At 39.4% G+C, this 16,065-nt stretch overlaps 1 protein-coding gene across 2 annotated transcripts; it reads left to right on the forward strand.

Annotated features, from left to right (window-relative positions):
• The first annotated feature begins 218 nt into the window (after positions 1-218).
• Positions 219-15,462, forward strand: LOC110416283 (E3 ubiquitin-protein ligase UPL2-like). 2 transcript variants are annotated; one of them, XM_021428233.2, is made up of 17 exons: positions 219-427; positions 618-741; positions 2,536-2,631; positions 2,706-2,912; positions 3,048-9,624; positions 9,750-10,840; positions 10,928-11,233; positions 11,315-11,519; positions 11,772-12,025; positions 12,105-12,379; positions 12,667-13,786; positions 13,873-14,019; positions 14,177-14,257; positions 14,345-14,570; positions 14,673-14,812; positions 14,992-15,098; positions 15,197-15,462. In XM_021428233.2, the coding sequence occupies exons 2-17, from the start codon at positions 646-648 to the stop codon at positions 15,297-15,299; spliced, it is 11,031 nt and encodes a 3,676-aa protein (XP_021283908.1). In that variant the 5' UTR covers positions 219-427; positions 618-645; the 3' UTR covers positions 15,300-15,462. The 2 variants fall into 2 exon arrangements, with proteins under 2 accessions (XP_021283908.1, XP_021283909.1); XM_021428234.2 differs by having other exon boundaries at positions 621-741.
• Positions 15,463-16,065: the final 603 nt, after the last annotated feature.

A 16,065-nucleotide genomic window follows, 5' to 3' on the forward strand; every position in this document is an offset into this window, starting at 1 on the left:
CAAAACCGAGTATCAAAGAGACCCCTGTACCTGTGTATCGTAAAAGCACTGCGTGTGTCAGCTCTCTCTCTCACACCCTCACTAATATATTCCTTTTTTTACTATTTTTTACTCCCCTTTTATTTCACTCCTATCTAAGAGACCCTAAAATTTCCCCTTTTTGATCCCTTGATTTTCTTCTTCAACACCATATAAACATCCCTCACAAAACTCTATTATATAAAAAACCAAACCAAACCAAACAGACACTTAAGCAAGCCTCGCCCTCCCCTCTCTCTTTCCGTCTCTTTTCTTTCCATTTGCTTTTGGGGTTTTCTCTCGCTTTTCTTCTCTTGAATAATCTCTCTCGAATCTCTTCCCCTCTATTTTCATGCTCCATACTTTGGATGTGCAAGCATCCGTCGCTCTTCTCTCTCTCTTTTCTCAGGTCCTCTCTCTCTCTTTCTTTCTTTCTTTCTTTCTTTCTTTCAGTATCTCTGTATTTTATTTATCTAATATCCGATCTGTTTGGGGGTTTTTTTTTTTCGATTTTTAAAATCTCTGATTTCTGTTTTTTAGGGTATTATTTTGTTCTTTATCTTTTTGATTTTTTAATCTTTTTGGGTGTGTCCTTGTAGTAGTTGGAAGTAGAGAAGTAGAGGTGAGATGGCGAGCATAAGATCGACTTTGCCTTCTAGGCTTCGCCAGCTTTTGTCTGGCGAAACTTCCACCGGTCCTTCTGTCAAACTCGACTCTGAGCCCGTAAGTTTTTTTTTAATATATATTATTTGTTTAAATTTTTCGTGAAAATGATTTCTGATTAGGGTTTATCGGAATCTTGTATTGTTTGGTGACCCATAAGGGTTCATATTTACTCTTTCGTCGTAGTAATTAGTATCTAATGTTGCCTTCGTTTCTTTATGTTTTCTATGTTATTTTTGGGTTGTTGGTATATGGAATGTTTGGCTGATACTACTGAGAGAGATTAATGCTTTAAGACCTAATTGATGTTTAGCTTGTTGTATTCGTTGTGGTCACAAATTTGTTATGTTATGTGCATTTTCTTGAGAAAAAAAGTGTAATGGCTTAAACAGAAGACCTTCTATTGTTTGGACGCTTGTTACATTCTATCTACTTAAGACCCTAATTTGAAATAAGCATTCAGTACCTTGCTTTGCAACTGTTTTCTCTACCAATCAGGGCAATAGTTTGGTGTCATTTATGATCTTTCACAATGTTGGGCTGACAGGATAATGCACATTTAATCAAGAAAATCATTCATATTAAGTAAGAACCGGGAGGTTTTAAAGATTACTTGAGGGACCTGTTTTTAATTTTGTGCTAAACTAGAAAATTGAAGCATGTAGTTTGTCATGGACTCTCGTCACATTTTTGTTACATTGTCTTTTTTGGTTTTAGATAAGAAGTTATGCTAGTAAATTGTGCATTTCATGGTATTTTCCACTAGGACTGAAATTTTCTGCATGGTTCTAGGCTTTAATGTAGACTGCTTACATTCTAAGAATTGTTTTTGTCAATATATGGATGAAATTGTGTTATATGGTGAAACATATATGGCATTTGTTTGAGTTTAGGGAGGACAGTTCTTTTGCTTCCATTTAAATCTAAATGTTTTAGACAGTTTAGATTTTGCTCAATGCTAGTTCTTTTGCAACCTTTTACTTTTAGAATATTTTATTGTTGTGTGGTTTAGTGCTGGTGCTTGTAGTTGGATGTCTTTGTTCTTCTGTAAACTTTTTGGTTTGATAATGAACTATAATTGTATATAATCTATTTATATATCTGCTATCCTAACTGTCAATAACAATTTGACTTTAAGATAAATATATGTACATTATTTCAAAGATATAATAGCTATTATTATATCACTATCTATATGACTTTTAGACCTTTGACAAAGTGCTTCTTATCTGCTTGAGAGCATCTATTTTCTCTTACTACATTGCGAAAGTATTAGAAGATTTATATATTTTTTTATCATTTTACATGTAAGATTTTTGGATTCTTCTCTTAATTATTATTAGAGAAGCATTCGCATGTGCATTTTGCTAGAAGTAAACAAAAATGTCACTTTTAACAAAGTGGTATGAATAATTATAATCCACCAGTTAGCCTAGACTTAGCAAGCATTTTATGCAATGAATAAGGGGTGATGTTTTGAGTTCCCATGGCATTACATGGTCCCAATGTTTTGACCTTCATATTTATTGAGCTTCAAATTTGTCTTTAGTTTTATGCTTTAAATTTAGGTGTTCTTAGATTATCATTCACTACATTGTTTATTTTTTGCGACACATATTTGATTTGACTCCCATTGTCCTTTAGGGATTAAATGTCAAACATGCAGACACACTCATGCACATGCTTCTGGGAACTCATGTATATGTTAATTTACATACTGTTTGTCATGAGCTTGCTTGAGTGGAATATATATTGGTTGCGTGAGCTTGCCTGAGTGGATTAGAAGAAGCTATGTTTATTTTTTTTTAGATCTTTTTCTGAAAAATAAATCCAATATTTTGCTGTCTCTTGCAGCCTCCCCAAATTAAAGCATTTATTGATAAAGTGATCCAGAGTCCGTTACAGGATATAGCAATACCTCTTTCAGGCTTTCGATGGGAGTACAGTAAGGTGATTTCATACTAATTATTTTGCTTGGTTACCCCCTTTTGTGGTTCTTGACTCACTTGTTACTTTTAATTCAGGGGAATTTTCATCATTGGAGGCCACTGTTTCTTCATTTTGATACATATTTGAAGACGTACTTGTCTTGTAGGAATGACCTTCTCCTATCAGATAAAATTCTAGAAGATGATATTCCATTTCCAAAGCATGCAGTCCTTCAAATATTACGAGTAATGCAAACAATATTAGAGAATTCCCACAACAAGAGTTCATTTGATGGGTTGGAGGTATGTTGAGATGGAGTCAGAAATTATTTTTTTAACTACATTGACTTGCAGACTTGTTTAGGTCCTACTAACATGTTATTTATGGGCTTCTCCAATATTGTTTTATCTGATATAACTCTGTTATTCTCCTTTCAGCATTTCAAGCTCCTACTTTCATCCACTGATCCTGAAATTCTTATAGCTACACTGGAGACTCTTTCTGCACTTGTTAAAATAAACCCATCGAAGGTCCATGGGAGTGGAAAGTTGATTGGATGTGGTTCAGTGAACAGCTATCTGCTGTCTCTTGCTCAGGGATGGGGGAGCAAGGAGGAGGGATTGGGTCTGTATTCATGTGTTTTGGCAAATGAGAGAACACAGGAGGAAGGCCTTAGTTTGTTTCCATCTGACGTAGAACATGATCGTGACAAGTCTCAACACCGGATTGGTTCTAGCCTTTATTTTGAATTGCATGGGCTCAATACTCAAGGCACTGAAGAAAGCAGTGGCAATGTGAGTTCCACTTCAAGAGTCATACGCATGCCAGATCTACATTTGCGAAAGGAGGATGATCTGTTAATAATGAAGCAATGTATTGAGCAGTACAATGTACCTACTGAGCTCCGGTTTTCGTTGCTAACAAGAATTAGATATGCGCATGCCTTTCGGTCGCCCAGGATATGCAGGCTGTACAGCAGGATTTGCCTTCTTGCATTTATCGTGCTTGTTCAGTCTAATGATGCTAATGATGAGCTGACATCATTTTTCGCAAATGAACCAGAGTATACAAATGAATTAATAAGGATTGTGCGGTCAGAAGAAACTATTCCTGGAACTATTAGAACTCTTGCGATGCTTGCGTTGGGAGCACAGTTAGCTGCATACTCAGCATCTCATGACCGGGCTCGAATTTTGAGTGGGTCAAGTATTAGTTTTACAGTAGGAAATCGAATGATTCTCCTGAATGTGCTCCAGAAGGCAGTTCTGTCACTGAAAAGCTCCAGTGATCCATCATCTCTTGCTTTTATTGAGGCTCTTCTTCAGTTCTATCTGCTTCATATTGTGTCATCCTCTGCATCTGGGAGTAATATTAGAGGGTCAGGAATGGTTCCAACCTTTTTACCTCTTTTGGAGGATTCTGACCCAAATCATATGCATCTTGTCTATTTAGCTGTAAAAGCTCTACAAAAGCTCATGGATTACAGTAGTTCAGCTGTGTCGTTGCTTAGAGAACTGGGTGGAGTGGAGCTTTTGGCTCAGAGGCTACACATAGAAGTGCAAAGAGTTATTGGTATGTCTGGGGGAAATGATAATTCAATGATCATTGGTGAATGCTCAAGATACAATGATGACCAGTTGTACTCCCAAAAGAGGCTTATCAAGGTGCTTTTGAAGGCTCTTGGTTCTGCTACATATGCCCCAGCAAACACCACTAGGCCGCAGAGTCCTCAAGACAGTTCTCTGCCTGGTACTTTATCACTCATATATGGGAATGCAGATAAATTTGGAGGTGATATTTACTGCTCAGCTGTGACTGTTATGAGTGAAATTATCCATAAAGATCCAACTTGTCTTCCGGTACTTCTTGAGCTAGGTCTTCCAGATGCCTTTTTATCTTCAGTGTTATCTGGAGTACTTCCATCTTCAAAGGCTATAACATGTGTTCCGAATGGCCTTGGTGCCATTTGTCTTAATGCCAAAGGCTTGGAGGCAGTGAAAGAAACTTCAGCGTTGCGATTCCTTGTTGACATCTTTACCAGCAAGAAGTATGTGCTGGCAATGAATGAAGCAATTGTTCCTTTGGCTAACGCAGTTGAAGAGCTTTTGCGCCATGTATCTTCATTGAGAAGCGGTGGTGTTGATATAATCATTGAAATTGTAAATAAAATAGCTTCCTTTGGGGACAGCAGTAGCTTTTCTGGGTCATCATCTGTAGAAAAAGTTAATGGGAGTACTGCAATGGAAACTGATTCTGAAGACAAAGGAAATGAAGGGCATTGTTGTCTGGTGGGTGCAGTGGATTCTGTAACTGAAGGAATCAGTGATGAGCAGTTTCTTCAATTGTGCATTTTGCATCTGATGGTTTTGCTTCATAGAACAACAGAGAATTCTGAAACATGTCGCCTATTTGTGGAGAAATCAGGAATTGAGGCTTTACTGAAACTTCTTTTAAGGCCCAGTATTGTACAGTCATCTGAGGGGATGTCTATTGCTTTACATAGCACCATGGTTTTTAAAGGGTTTACTCAGCATCATTCTGCTCCTCTTGCACGTGCCTTCTGTTCTTCTCTTAGGGAACATTTGAAGAAAGCTTTGACTGGATTTGGTGCAGCTTCAGCCTCCTTTTTACTGGATCCTAGGATGATGCCTGATGATGGAGTCTTTTCTCCCCTTTTTCTTGTTGAATTCCTTCTATTTCTTGCTGCTTCTAAAGATAATCGTTGGATTAGTGCTTTGCTTACAGAACTTGGTAATGGCAGCAAAGATGTTCTGGAAGACATTGGTCTTGTCCATCGTGAAATTTTATGGCAGATTGCTCTCCTTGAAGATGCCAAGCTTGAAATGGAGGATGATGGTGCTAGTGCTAGTTCTGCTGAGTCACAACAACGGGAATCTAGTGCAAGTGATACTGAAGAGCAAAGGTTGAACTCCTTTAGGCAGTTCCTTGATCCATTATTAAGGAGAAGGACGCCAGGATGGAGTATTGAATCCCAGTTCTTTGACCTGATAAACCTTTATCGTGACCTTGGCCGTGCTACTGGCTTTCAACAGAGATTGGGTACTGATGGCTTAAACATGCGGTTTGGAACCAATCATTCTACTTCATCAGATGCCTCTGGATCTGTCAATAAGAAGGAATTTGACAAGCAGAGGTCATATCACACCTCTTGCTGTGATATGGTGAGGTCACTTTCCTTCCACATAACCCATTTGTTTCAAGAGTTGGGAAAAGTGATGTTACTTCCTTCTCGTCGTCGGGATGATACTGTTAATGCATCCCCTGCATCAAAATCTGTTGCTTCTAGTTTTGCCTCTACTGCATTGGATCATATGAACTTTGGAGGTCATGTGAATTCTTCAGGCTCAGAAGCATCCATATCAACAAAGTGTCGCTACTTTGGTAAGGTTATTGATTTCATTGATAGCGTTCTTCTGGATAGGCCCGATTCCTGCAATGCAATTATGCTAAATTGCTTATATGGATGTGGAGTTGTTCAATCAGTATTGACAACTTTTGAAGCTACCAGTCAATTACTATTTGCGGTTAATAGGGCCCCAGCATCTCCAATGGATACAGATGATGGCAATGTAAAGCAGGATGAAAAAGAAGATGGAGATCATGCATGGATTTATGGTCCATTAGCTAGCTATGGTAAACTTATGGATCACCTGGTGACGTCTTCTTTCATTTTGTCTCCATTCACCAAACACCTGCTTGTTCAACCACTTGCGAGTGGAGATGTTCCTTTTCCTAGGGATGCTGAAACTTTTGTGAAGGTGCTTCAATCCATGGTGCTTAAGGCAGTGCTTCCAGTTTGGATTCACCCACAGTTTACTGACTGCAGTTATGATTTTATCACTACAGTTATATCTATCATTAGGCACATTTACTCTGGTGTTGAAGTGAAAAATGTTACCAGCAGCAATACTGCTCGTATTACTGGGCCCCCTCCAAATGAAACAGCCATAGCAACAATTGTAGAGATGGGATTTTCCAGGTCCAGGGCAGAAGAAGCTTTGAGGCAAGTTGGATCTAATAGTGTGGAGTTGGCAATGGAGTGGTTATTTTCCCATCCAGAGGAAACCCAGGAGGATGATGAACTTGCTCGTGCACTTGCCATGTCCCTTGGGAACTCTGAATCTGACACAAATGTAGATGTTGCAAATGACAGTAGCCAGCAACTTGAAGAAGAGATGGTCCAACTTCCTCCTGTTGAAGAGTTGTTGTCAACATGTACAAAGCTGCTTCAGATGAAAGAACCTCTAGCATTCCCAGTTAGGGACCTTCTTGTATTGATATGCTCCCAAAATGATGGTCAATATAGGTCCAGCGTCATTTCCTTCATTCTTGACCAAGTGAGAGATTCTAGTTCTGCTTCTGATAGCAGAAACAATTCACTGCTCTCTGCTCTTTTCCATGTTCTTGCTTTAATTCTTCACGAGGATACGGGGGCACGGGAAATTGCCTCAAAAACTGGACTGGTAAAACTTGTGACTGATTTACTTTCAGAGTGGGACTCCGGTTCAGTTGACAAGGCAAAACGCCAAGTTCCGAAGTGGGTAACAACTGCTTTCCTTGCTCTTGATAGGCTGCTTCAGGTGGATCAAAAATTGAATTCTGATATTGTTGAGCAGTTGAAAGGGGAAAATCTTAGTAGCCAGCCGACATCTGTCAGTATTGATGAGGAGAAGAAAAATAAGTTGCATTCTTCATTTGAATCACCAAGACATATAGATATTCATGAGCAGAAGAGGCTAATTGAGATTGCTTGTAGCTGTATAAGGAACCAGTTTCCATCTGAGACAATGCATGCTGTTCTGCAGCTATGTTCTACTCTGACTAGAACCCATTCTGTTGCTGTTTGTTTTCTTGATGGTGGGGGTGTAAGTTCTCTTCTTTCATTGCCGACAAGTAGTCTTTTTCCTGGGTTCGACAATATTGCTGCTACCATTATCCGTCATGTCCTTGAAGATCCTCAAACCTTGCAGCAGGCAATGGAAGCTGAGATAAAGCACAGTCTTGTGGCAATGGCCAACAGGCATTCAAATGGAAGGGTCAGTCCACGTAATTTCCTTGTCAACCTAAGTTCAGTGATTTCTCGTGATCCAGTAATATTTATGCTGGCTGTAAAGTCTGTCTGCCAAGTTGAGATGGTTGGTGAAAGGCCTTACATTGTTTTGATTAAAGACCGTGACAAAGATAAATGCAAGGAGAAGGAAAAGGAGAAGGAGAAAGCATCAGACAAAGATAAAACACAACAAAATGATGGGAAGGGTAATTTGTGCAATATGAACTTGGCAGGTCCTGGGATTGGGCATGGAAAATTTAATGATTCAAATTCCAAGTCAGTTAAAATGCATAGAAAATCTCCTCAAAGCTTTGTAAATGTGATTGAGCTTCTTTTGGATTCAGTTTGTGCTTTTGTACCTCCCTTGACAGATGATGTTAGAACAGAGGTGCCTGTTGATGCACCATTATCAACTGATATGGAAATTGATGTTGCTGCTGTCAAGGGTAAAGGTAAAGCCATTGCAACTGTGTCTGAGGAGAATGAAGTTTCTGTTTTGGATGCCTCTGCATCACTTGCAAAGATAGTATTCATCTTAAAACTTTTGACAGAGATTCTGTTAATGTACTCTTCATCCGTTCATGTCCTCCTCCGGAGAGATGGTGAATTAAGTAGCTGCAGGGTCCCTCATCAAAGGGGCTCAACTGGTTTATCCATTGGTGGAATATTTCATCACATTCTTCACAGGTTTATTCCATATTCCCGGAATTCAAAGAAGGAAAGGAAAATTGATGGTGACTGGAGGCATAAACTAGCAACGAGAGCTAGTCAATTTCTAGTTGCATCTTGTGTGCGTTCTGCAGAGGCAAGGAAGAGAATCTTTGCAGAGATTAATTGTATTTTCAATGACTTTGTTGATTCCTCTGATGGTTTCAAACCTCCAAGCAGTGATATGCAGACTTTTGTTGATCTGCTAAATGATATACTAGTTGCTCGTACCCCGACTGGTTCATGCATCTCAGCAGAAGCTTCTGCCACTTTTATAGATGTTGGTTTGGTTGCATCATTAACACGCACCCTTGAAGTGTTGGATTTGGATCATGCTGAGTCACCTAAAGTTGTCACAGGGCTTATCAAAGCTTTGGAACTTGTAACCAAGGAGCATGTCCATTCTGCTGATTCTTCTGCTGTCAAAGGTGAGAATTCAGTCAAACCTGCTGATCATAATCAGTCTGGGAGAACAGATAATGTTGTCGATGCATCACAGTCCATGGAAGTGGCATCTCAGTCCAATCATGATGCAGTTGCAGCTGATGGTGTTGAGTCTTTCAATACCGTCCAAAACTATGGTGGCTCTGAAGCTGTTACCGATGATATGGAACATGACCAGGATCTTGATGGAGGTTTTGCTCCTGCTACTGAGGATGATTATATGCAAGAAACCTCTGAGGATGCAAGGGGTCTTGAAAACGGTGTAGAAACTGTGGGGATTCATTTTGAAATCCAGCCCCATGAGCAAGAAAACCTTGATGATGATGAGGATGAGGAGATGTCTGGAGATGATGGGGATGAAGTGGATGAAGATGAAGATGACGATGATGAGGACCATAATGATTTGGAGGAAGATGATGTACATCACGATCTGTCTCATCCTGACACAGATCAAGATGATCATGAGATTGATGATGATGAGTTTGATGATGAAGTATTAGAAGAAGATGATGAGGATGATGGGGATGATGAGGGTGGAGTTATTCTAAGGTTGGAGGAGGGTATCAATGGAATGGATGTGTTTGACCATATTGAGGTTTTTGGCAGAGATCACAGCTTCGCCAATGAAACTCTTCATGTAATGCCAGTTGAAGTTTTTGGTTCTAGACGTCAAGGGCGTACTACATCCATTTACAGTCTTTTGGGGCGCAGTGGTGAGAATTCAGCCCCTTCAAGGCATCCTCTTTTATTGGGCCCTTCATCACTACGCTCAGCCTCTCAAAGACAGTCAGGTATTTTCCTGTATTCTAATAATAATTTTTTTGGATTTTGTTGTAATTTACAACATAATGTGTATTAATCTGCATCTATAATTTTAACAACCCTCCACATTTCTTTCTATTTTGCTCCCTTCCAGAAAGTGCACATGATATGATTCTTTCAGACAGAAACTCAGACAGCACCTCATCACGGTTGGATACTATTTTCCGGTCTTTGAGGAATGGTCGTCACAGCCATCGTTTGAACTTGTGGGTTGATGAGAGCCAGCAAAGCAGTGGGTCAAGTGCAGCTACCGTACCACAAGGGCTTGAAGAATTGCTTGTTTCCCAATTGAGGCGACCAGTCCCTGTGAAATCTTCTGATCACAACACATCAACAGTGGAACCTCAGACCCATGGTGAAGGTAGTCAATTACAGGAATCAGGGGCTGGTGCAAGGCCTGAGAATTCTGTAGAAAACAATATAAATAATGAAAATGCTAGTGCGCCTCCATCTGCAGCAGTTGATACGTCTGTCAATGTTGATGTGAGACCTGCAGTAAACGATTCTCTACAAGGAACTGATGCATCCAGTATACATTCACAATCTGTTGAAATGCAATTTGAGCAGAATGATGCAGCTGTTCGCGATGTTGAAGCAGTGAGCCAAGAAAGTAGTGGTAGTGGGGCTACTTTAGGGGAAAGCCTCCGAAGCCTTGATGTTGAGATTGGAAGTGCAGATGGCCATGATGATGGAGGAGAAAGGCAAGGTTCTTCAGACCGAACTCCTGATCCACAGGCTGCTCGTGTGAGAAGAACAAATGTGTCTTTTGGGAATTCTACAGCTACTGGTGGGAGGGATGCTCCTCTTCATAGTGTTACTGAGGTTTCAGAGAATTCTAGTCGAGAAGCAGATCAAGATAGTACAGCTGCAGAGCAGCAGATAAATAGTGATGCTGCTTCTGGATCAATTGATCCTGCCTTTTTGGATGCTCTCCCTGAGGAGTTGCGTGCTGAAGTTCTTTCAGCTCAGCAGGGTCAAGTGGCGCAGCCTTCAGGTGCTGAACAACAGAATTCTGGAGATATTGATCCAGAGTTTCTTGCAGCTCTTCCCCCAGACATCCGAGCAGAAGTCCTTGCACAACAGCAAGCACAAAGGCTTCATCAATCTCAGGAACTCGAAGGTCAACCAGTTGAAATGGACACGGTGTCAATAATTGCAACATTTCCTTCAGATTTGCGAGAAGAGGTATGATGTTTGGTATAGTCTGGATAAATTTTAAACTGTAAGTTGAATGTGTCTAAACATTATCCCTTTTGTTGTTTTTATCCTCAGGTTCTCTTAACGTCATCTGATGCTATTCTTGCTAATCTCACACCTGCCCTTGTTGCGGAGGCAAACATGTTGCGTGAGAGATTTGCACATCGCTATCATAATCGTGCCTTGTTTGGTATGTATCCAAGGAATCGCAGAGGTGAATCTTCTAGGAGAAGTGAAGGTATTGGATCCAGCCTGGACAGGATGGGGGGAAGTATTGTGTCACGTAGATCTGTTTCTGCTAAGATAGTTGAAGCTGAAGGAGCCCCTTTAGTTGGCACAGAAGCTCTTCAAGCAATGGTTCGGTTACTTCGGATTGTTCAGGTGCTCTCTCAGTTGGTTAATTTTCCCTTTTGATATTCCTTCTTGATTTTGATCTATGCACTAACTTTTTTAATCCTGCAGCCACTGTATAAAGGTTCATTGCAGAAGCTTCTCTTGAATTTATGTGCTCATAATGAAACCAGAACAGCTCTAGTTAAAATCTTGATGGACATGCTGATGCTTGATGCCAGAAAACCTGGCAGTTATTCAAATGCAATTGAACCACCATACAGGCTTTACGGTTGCCAGAATAATGTTATGTATTCTCGTCCTCAACATTTTGATGGTAAGATAAGATGCACATGAGTTCATAGCCCCTAGTGATTCAATGTAGCTTGTTATAAGGACATTTTCATATTTCTCTCAGCTTTTTTTATTCTTTCTGGGAAAAGATTTCTCTCTGTATAGGTGGATCTTTTACTTTCCTTTTATTATTCATAAGTTTAATGTCTGGAGGAGTTGTATGGTTTGGTTCATGATTAGACCCATAGTATTCAGGTTCTAAGTGGTTTCTTTTGCCTTATCCTTTTCTTTGCAGGAGTTCCTCCTTTGGTGTCTAGACGAGTTCTTGAAACTCTCACTTACTTGGCTCGAAATCATCCATATGTTGCTAAGATTTTACTTCAGTTTAGATTGCCTCTTCCTACCCTACAAGAGCTAAGGAATATTGATCAGTCACGGGGAAAAGCTTTGATGACTGAGGAGCAGCGGGAAGGATATATTTCCATTGCATTGCTTTTGAGCCTTCTCAATCAACCCCTGTACTTGAGAAGTATAGCACATCTTGAGCAGGTGATGACCCTATTCTAAATATGTTATGCATTTTTACATCTTTGTGTCTGTTATTTGCTAATTATGATTCTTGCTTCAGCTGCTTAACCTGTTGGATGTCATCATTGACCATGTGGAAAGGAAACCCCGTCCATCTGAGAAATCAAGGGCATCTTCCACTGAACAAATACCTGCTTCGCAAATTTCAATGTCGGATGCTGACATTACTGCTGAGAAACATGATGCTGCTGAGGTTGCTGATTCATCCACACCCTCAACGTCTGGTGTAAGCAATGAATGTGATGCGCAGACTGTACTGACGAATCTCCCTCGAGCAGAGCTCCGACTTTTATGCTCATTGCTTGCACGGGAAGGGTAAGTTCTATGTCTAAACAATGTATTGTTTTATGCTGTCTATTCCATCAGAAGTCTGGATTTTTACCATTTATCTCTTATGCTTTCAATTGAAGAAAGGTCCACGTTTTCATTTTCTGTAACTTAAGCTTTGCAACCCTCCAAAAGAAAGATAAAAAAAGAAAGAAAGAGGTGACTAGATTTGCACCTCCTATCAAAATAATCATTAACTTTCCATTATGAAATTTTAAACAAGCTTTTGTGCACACTTTCCATTTGCTTGGTCTAATGTTCTGTTTCACACCCAGTTTGTCAGATAATGCATATGGTCTGGTGGCAGAGGTAATGAAAAAGCTAGTGGCTATTGCTCCAAGCCATTGTCATCTGTTTATTTCTGAGCTAGCTGATGCTGTACAAAATTTGATTAAATCTGCCATGGATGAGTTACGGATGTTTGGTGAAGCAGTGAAAGCACTACTCAGCACAACATCTTCTGATGGAGCTGCAATTTTAAGGGTCTTACAGGCACTAAGTTCTCTTGTTGCTTCATTAACCGAGAAAGAAAAGGATCTACAGCTTCTTCCTGAATTGGAGCGTTCTTCAGCTCTTTCTCAGGTGTGGGACATCAATGCAGCTTTAGAACCTTTGTGGATAGAGTTGAGCACTTGCATAAGCAAAATAGAGAGCTATTCAGATTCTGCACCAGATTTATTAGCTCCATCCAAGACTTCAACCTCAAGACAATCTGGTGTAACACCACCCCTTCCTGCAGGCACTCAAAACATCTTACCATATATAGAATCTTTCTTTGTGATGTGTGAGAAGTTACATCCTGCACAACCAGGTTCTGGCCATGATTTTGGCATAACTGCGCTATCTGATGTTGAAGATGCCAGTACATCTGCTGGCCAGCAGAAAGCTGCTGGTCCTGTCTCAAAATTTGATGAAAAACATGTTGCCTTTGTGAAGTTCTCAGAGAAGCATAGGAAGTTGTTAAATGCTTTCATCCGCCAAAATCCTGGACTGCTCGAGAAGTCATTTTCACTTATGTTGAAAGTTCCCCGCTTTGTTGATTTTGATAATAAACGTGCACACTTCAGGTCCAAAATAAAGCATCAACATGATCATCATCACAGTCCTCTAAGAATATCGGTTAGAAGAGCTTACATACTTGAGGATTCATATAACCAACTACGGATGCGGTCAACTCAAGATTTGAAGGGGAGGTTAACTGTTCACTTCCAAGGAGAGGAAGGTATTGATGCTGGTGGGCTTACAAGGGAATGGTATCAGCTATTGTCCAGGGTTATATTTGACAAAGGAGCATTGCTTTTCACTACGGTGGGCAATGAGTCTACATTCCAGCCTAACCCCAACTCAGTCTACCAAACGGAACATCTTTCGTACTTCAAATTTGTTGGGCGAGTTGTGAGTACCTTCTCTAGTTGCTCGTATTGGATTAGCACACTTTTTTTTTCTACCTTTTTGTTCACTTCGTAATTAAATATTTCCAGGTTGGCAAAGCACTTTTTGATGGGCAACTCTTGGATGTCCACTTTACTCGATCTTTCTACAAGCATATTTTAGGGGTCAAAGTTACTTACCATGACATTGAAGCAATTGATCCTGATTACTTCAAAAACCTAAAGTGGATGCTTGAGGTCTGTCATATTTCAATTTTCCACATCTGTTCCTCTTTTTCTCTTAGAGGGAGAGGGAGAGTTTGTCAGTTTGCTGGGAATTATCTTTCATTGTTCATTAGAGAGATTGTTGTTTAGCACACCTTCTTTTAACTTCTTTCCTTGTTTATAATTTCAGAATGATATTAGTGATGTCCTAGACCTTACTTTTAGCATTGATGCTGATGAGGAGAAGCTGATACTGTATGAAAGGACACAGGTACTGATTTTCATTGATGCTTTCATGAAGCCCTTTGTGGTGACACTTTTTTTGGTTATAATCTATGTTCTACAAAATATGATGTAGGTGACTGACTATGAGCTGATTCCTGGTGGTCGGAATATTAAAGTTACTGAGGAGAATAAACACCAATATGTTGATTTAGTTGCTGAACATCGTTTGACAACTGCTATTCGTCCTCAAATAAATGCATTTTTGGAAGGATTCAATGAATTAATTCCTAGAGAATTAATATCTATTTTTAATGATAAGGAGCTGGAGTTACTGATAAGTGGTCTTCCAGATATCGATTGTAAGTCTTGTAAATTAATTTATATAATGTTATTTACATGAAAGAATGCTTGTTGTGCGACGTTATCTGAAAATGACCCAATCTGTGATAACTGTTTCCTAGTGGATGACATGAGGGCAAATACAGAGTATTCTGGGTATAGTGCTGCATCCCCTGTTATACAGTGGTTTTGGGAGGTTGTTCAAGGGTTCAGCAAGGAGGATAAGGCACGGCTTCTACAGTTTGTGACAGGCACCTCGAAGGTAATTCAACACCTGATATTGTAGATAATACTACTTGTAGTTTGACATTTCAAGCTGTTAACTGTAGATCAACCCAAAGGTTAATTATTGAATACTGGAATTAATATTTAGTTCACTGTGAAACTGAGAACTTGTTACTCTCTGTTAAAGCTCTGCATTTGCACTTTGTAATTTCACAGGTACCTTTGGAAGGATTTACAGCACTTCAAGGAATTTCAGGTTCACAGAAGTTTCAGATACACAAAGCATATGGCAGCGCTGATCACTTGCCTTCTGCGCATACCTGGTAATCTATCAGTCATCTGTCCTTTACTTGCAAATTTGCCTCGTGCTGCTTTAGACCTTTCTTCATTAGTAAGGAACATTTGGTTGTGATTAATGCAGTTTCAATCAATTGGATTTACCGGAGTATCCTTCTAAGGAACATCTAGAAGAAAGATTGCTGCTTGCAATTCATGAAGCGAACGAAGGGTTTGGATTCGGTTAAGATTTGAAGTAGTAATCAGAGTCATCATGTAGATAAAGATATATGTGCACCGGGATCTTATTATGGGGGTATAAGTGCTGGGCTGACGTTGAATTGATACATGTTTATATACTGTACAGTCACATATTGGCTATTGGAATGCCTCTGGCAGTTTTAAATTTGCCATCGTTTTTCTTCATTTTTCCTTTTTCTCCTACTCTCTTTCAGAATTTCTCTTTCCTTTATTAAAAGGATAAAAGGAGAGAGGCTCGCTAATGACATCCCCACATTGTTGACTTGATTCCCTCTCCTCTTTCCAGCATGTCTTACATGAAATTTAGCCATTTTACTTATTAAATTGTATCAAGTAAATTTGTTACGGGTTTTTTTCGCTCCTTTTTTCCTATCTTTCGATTTTATTCGTAAAGTTAACCAGTTTAATTAGCTTAGACTTCACACTCTCCCTCAAAGCTTACGTCTTTTCATTCTTTCCATTATGTTTGAGATAGCAAAAGATCTTTGGATTTGTTCACAGTAATGTCACATAATATCTTCACTTTTGATCTTTATATATATTGGGATAAAACGAAAAATGATAAAACAAGTTAATGGATAAATTTAAAAAATACAAGATAATGGAAAAATATTATTTGTAACAATCATTATAATTAAGAATCAGCATTAATTTACCATAAAAATGTAGTTTAATAGGCATATGATAGTTTATAACAATATTATAATTAAAAATTAGCATTAATTAACACATTTTATTTCTCGACTGTTTTAA

Source organism: Theobroma umbraticum, unplaced genomic scaffold, assembly GCF_002168275.2.
Source record: "Theobroma umbraticum cultivar Fairchild unplaced genomic scaffold, ASM216827v3 scaffold_51.0, whole genome shotgun sequence".
Taxonomy (NCBI): Eukaryota; Viridiplantae; Streptophyta; class Magnoliopsida; order Malvales; family Malvaceae; genus Theobroma; species Theobroma umbraticum.

Coding starts and splice junctions, on each gene's coding strand:
- LOC110416283 (XM_021428233.2), top strand. CDS start 646: ATGGCGAGCATAAGATCGACTTTGCCTTCTAGGCTTCGCCAGCTTTTG. Junction 13,787..13,872: donor TCAAATTTGTTGGGCGAGTT/GTGAGTACCTTC, acceptor AAATATTTCCAG/GTTGGCAAAGCACTTTTTGA. Junction 14,258..14,344: donor TACTGTATGAAAGGACACAG/GTACTGATTTTC, acceptor AATATGATGTAG/GTGACTGACTATGAGCTGAT.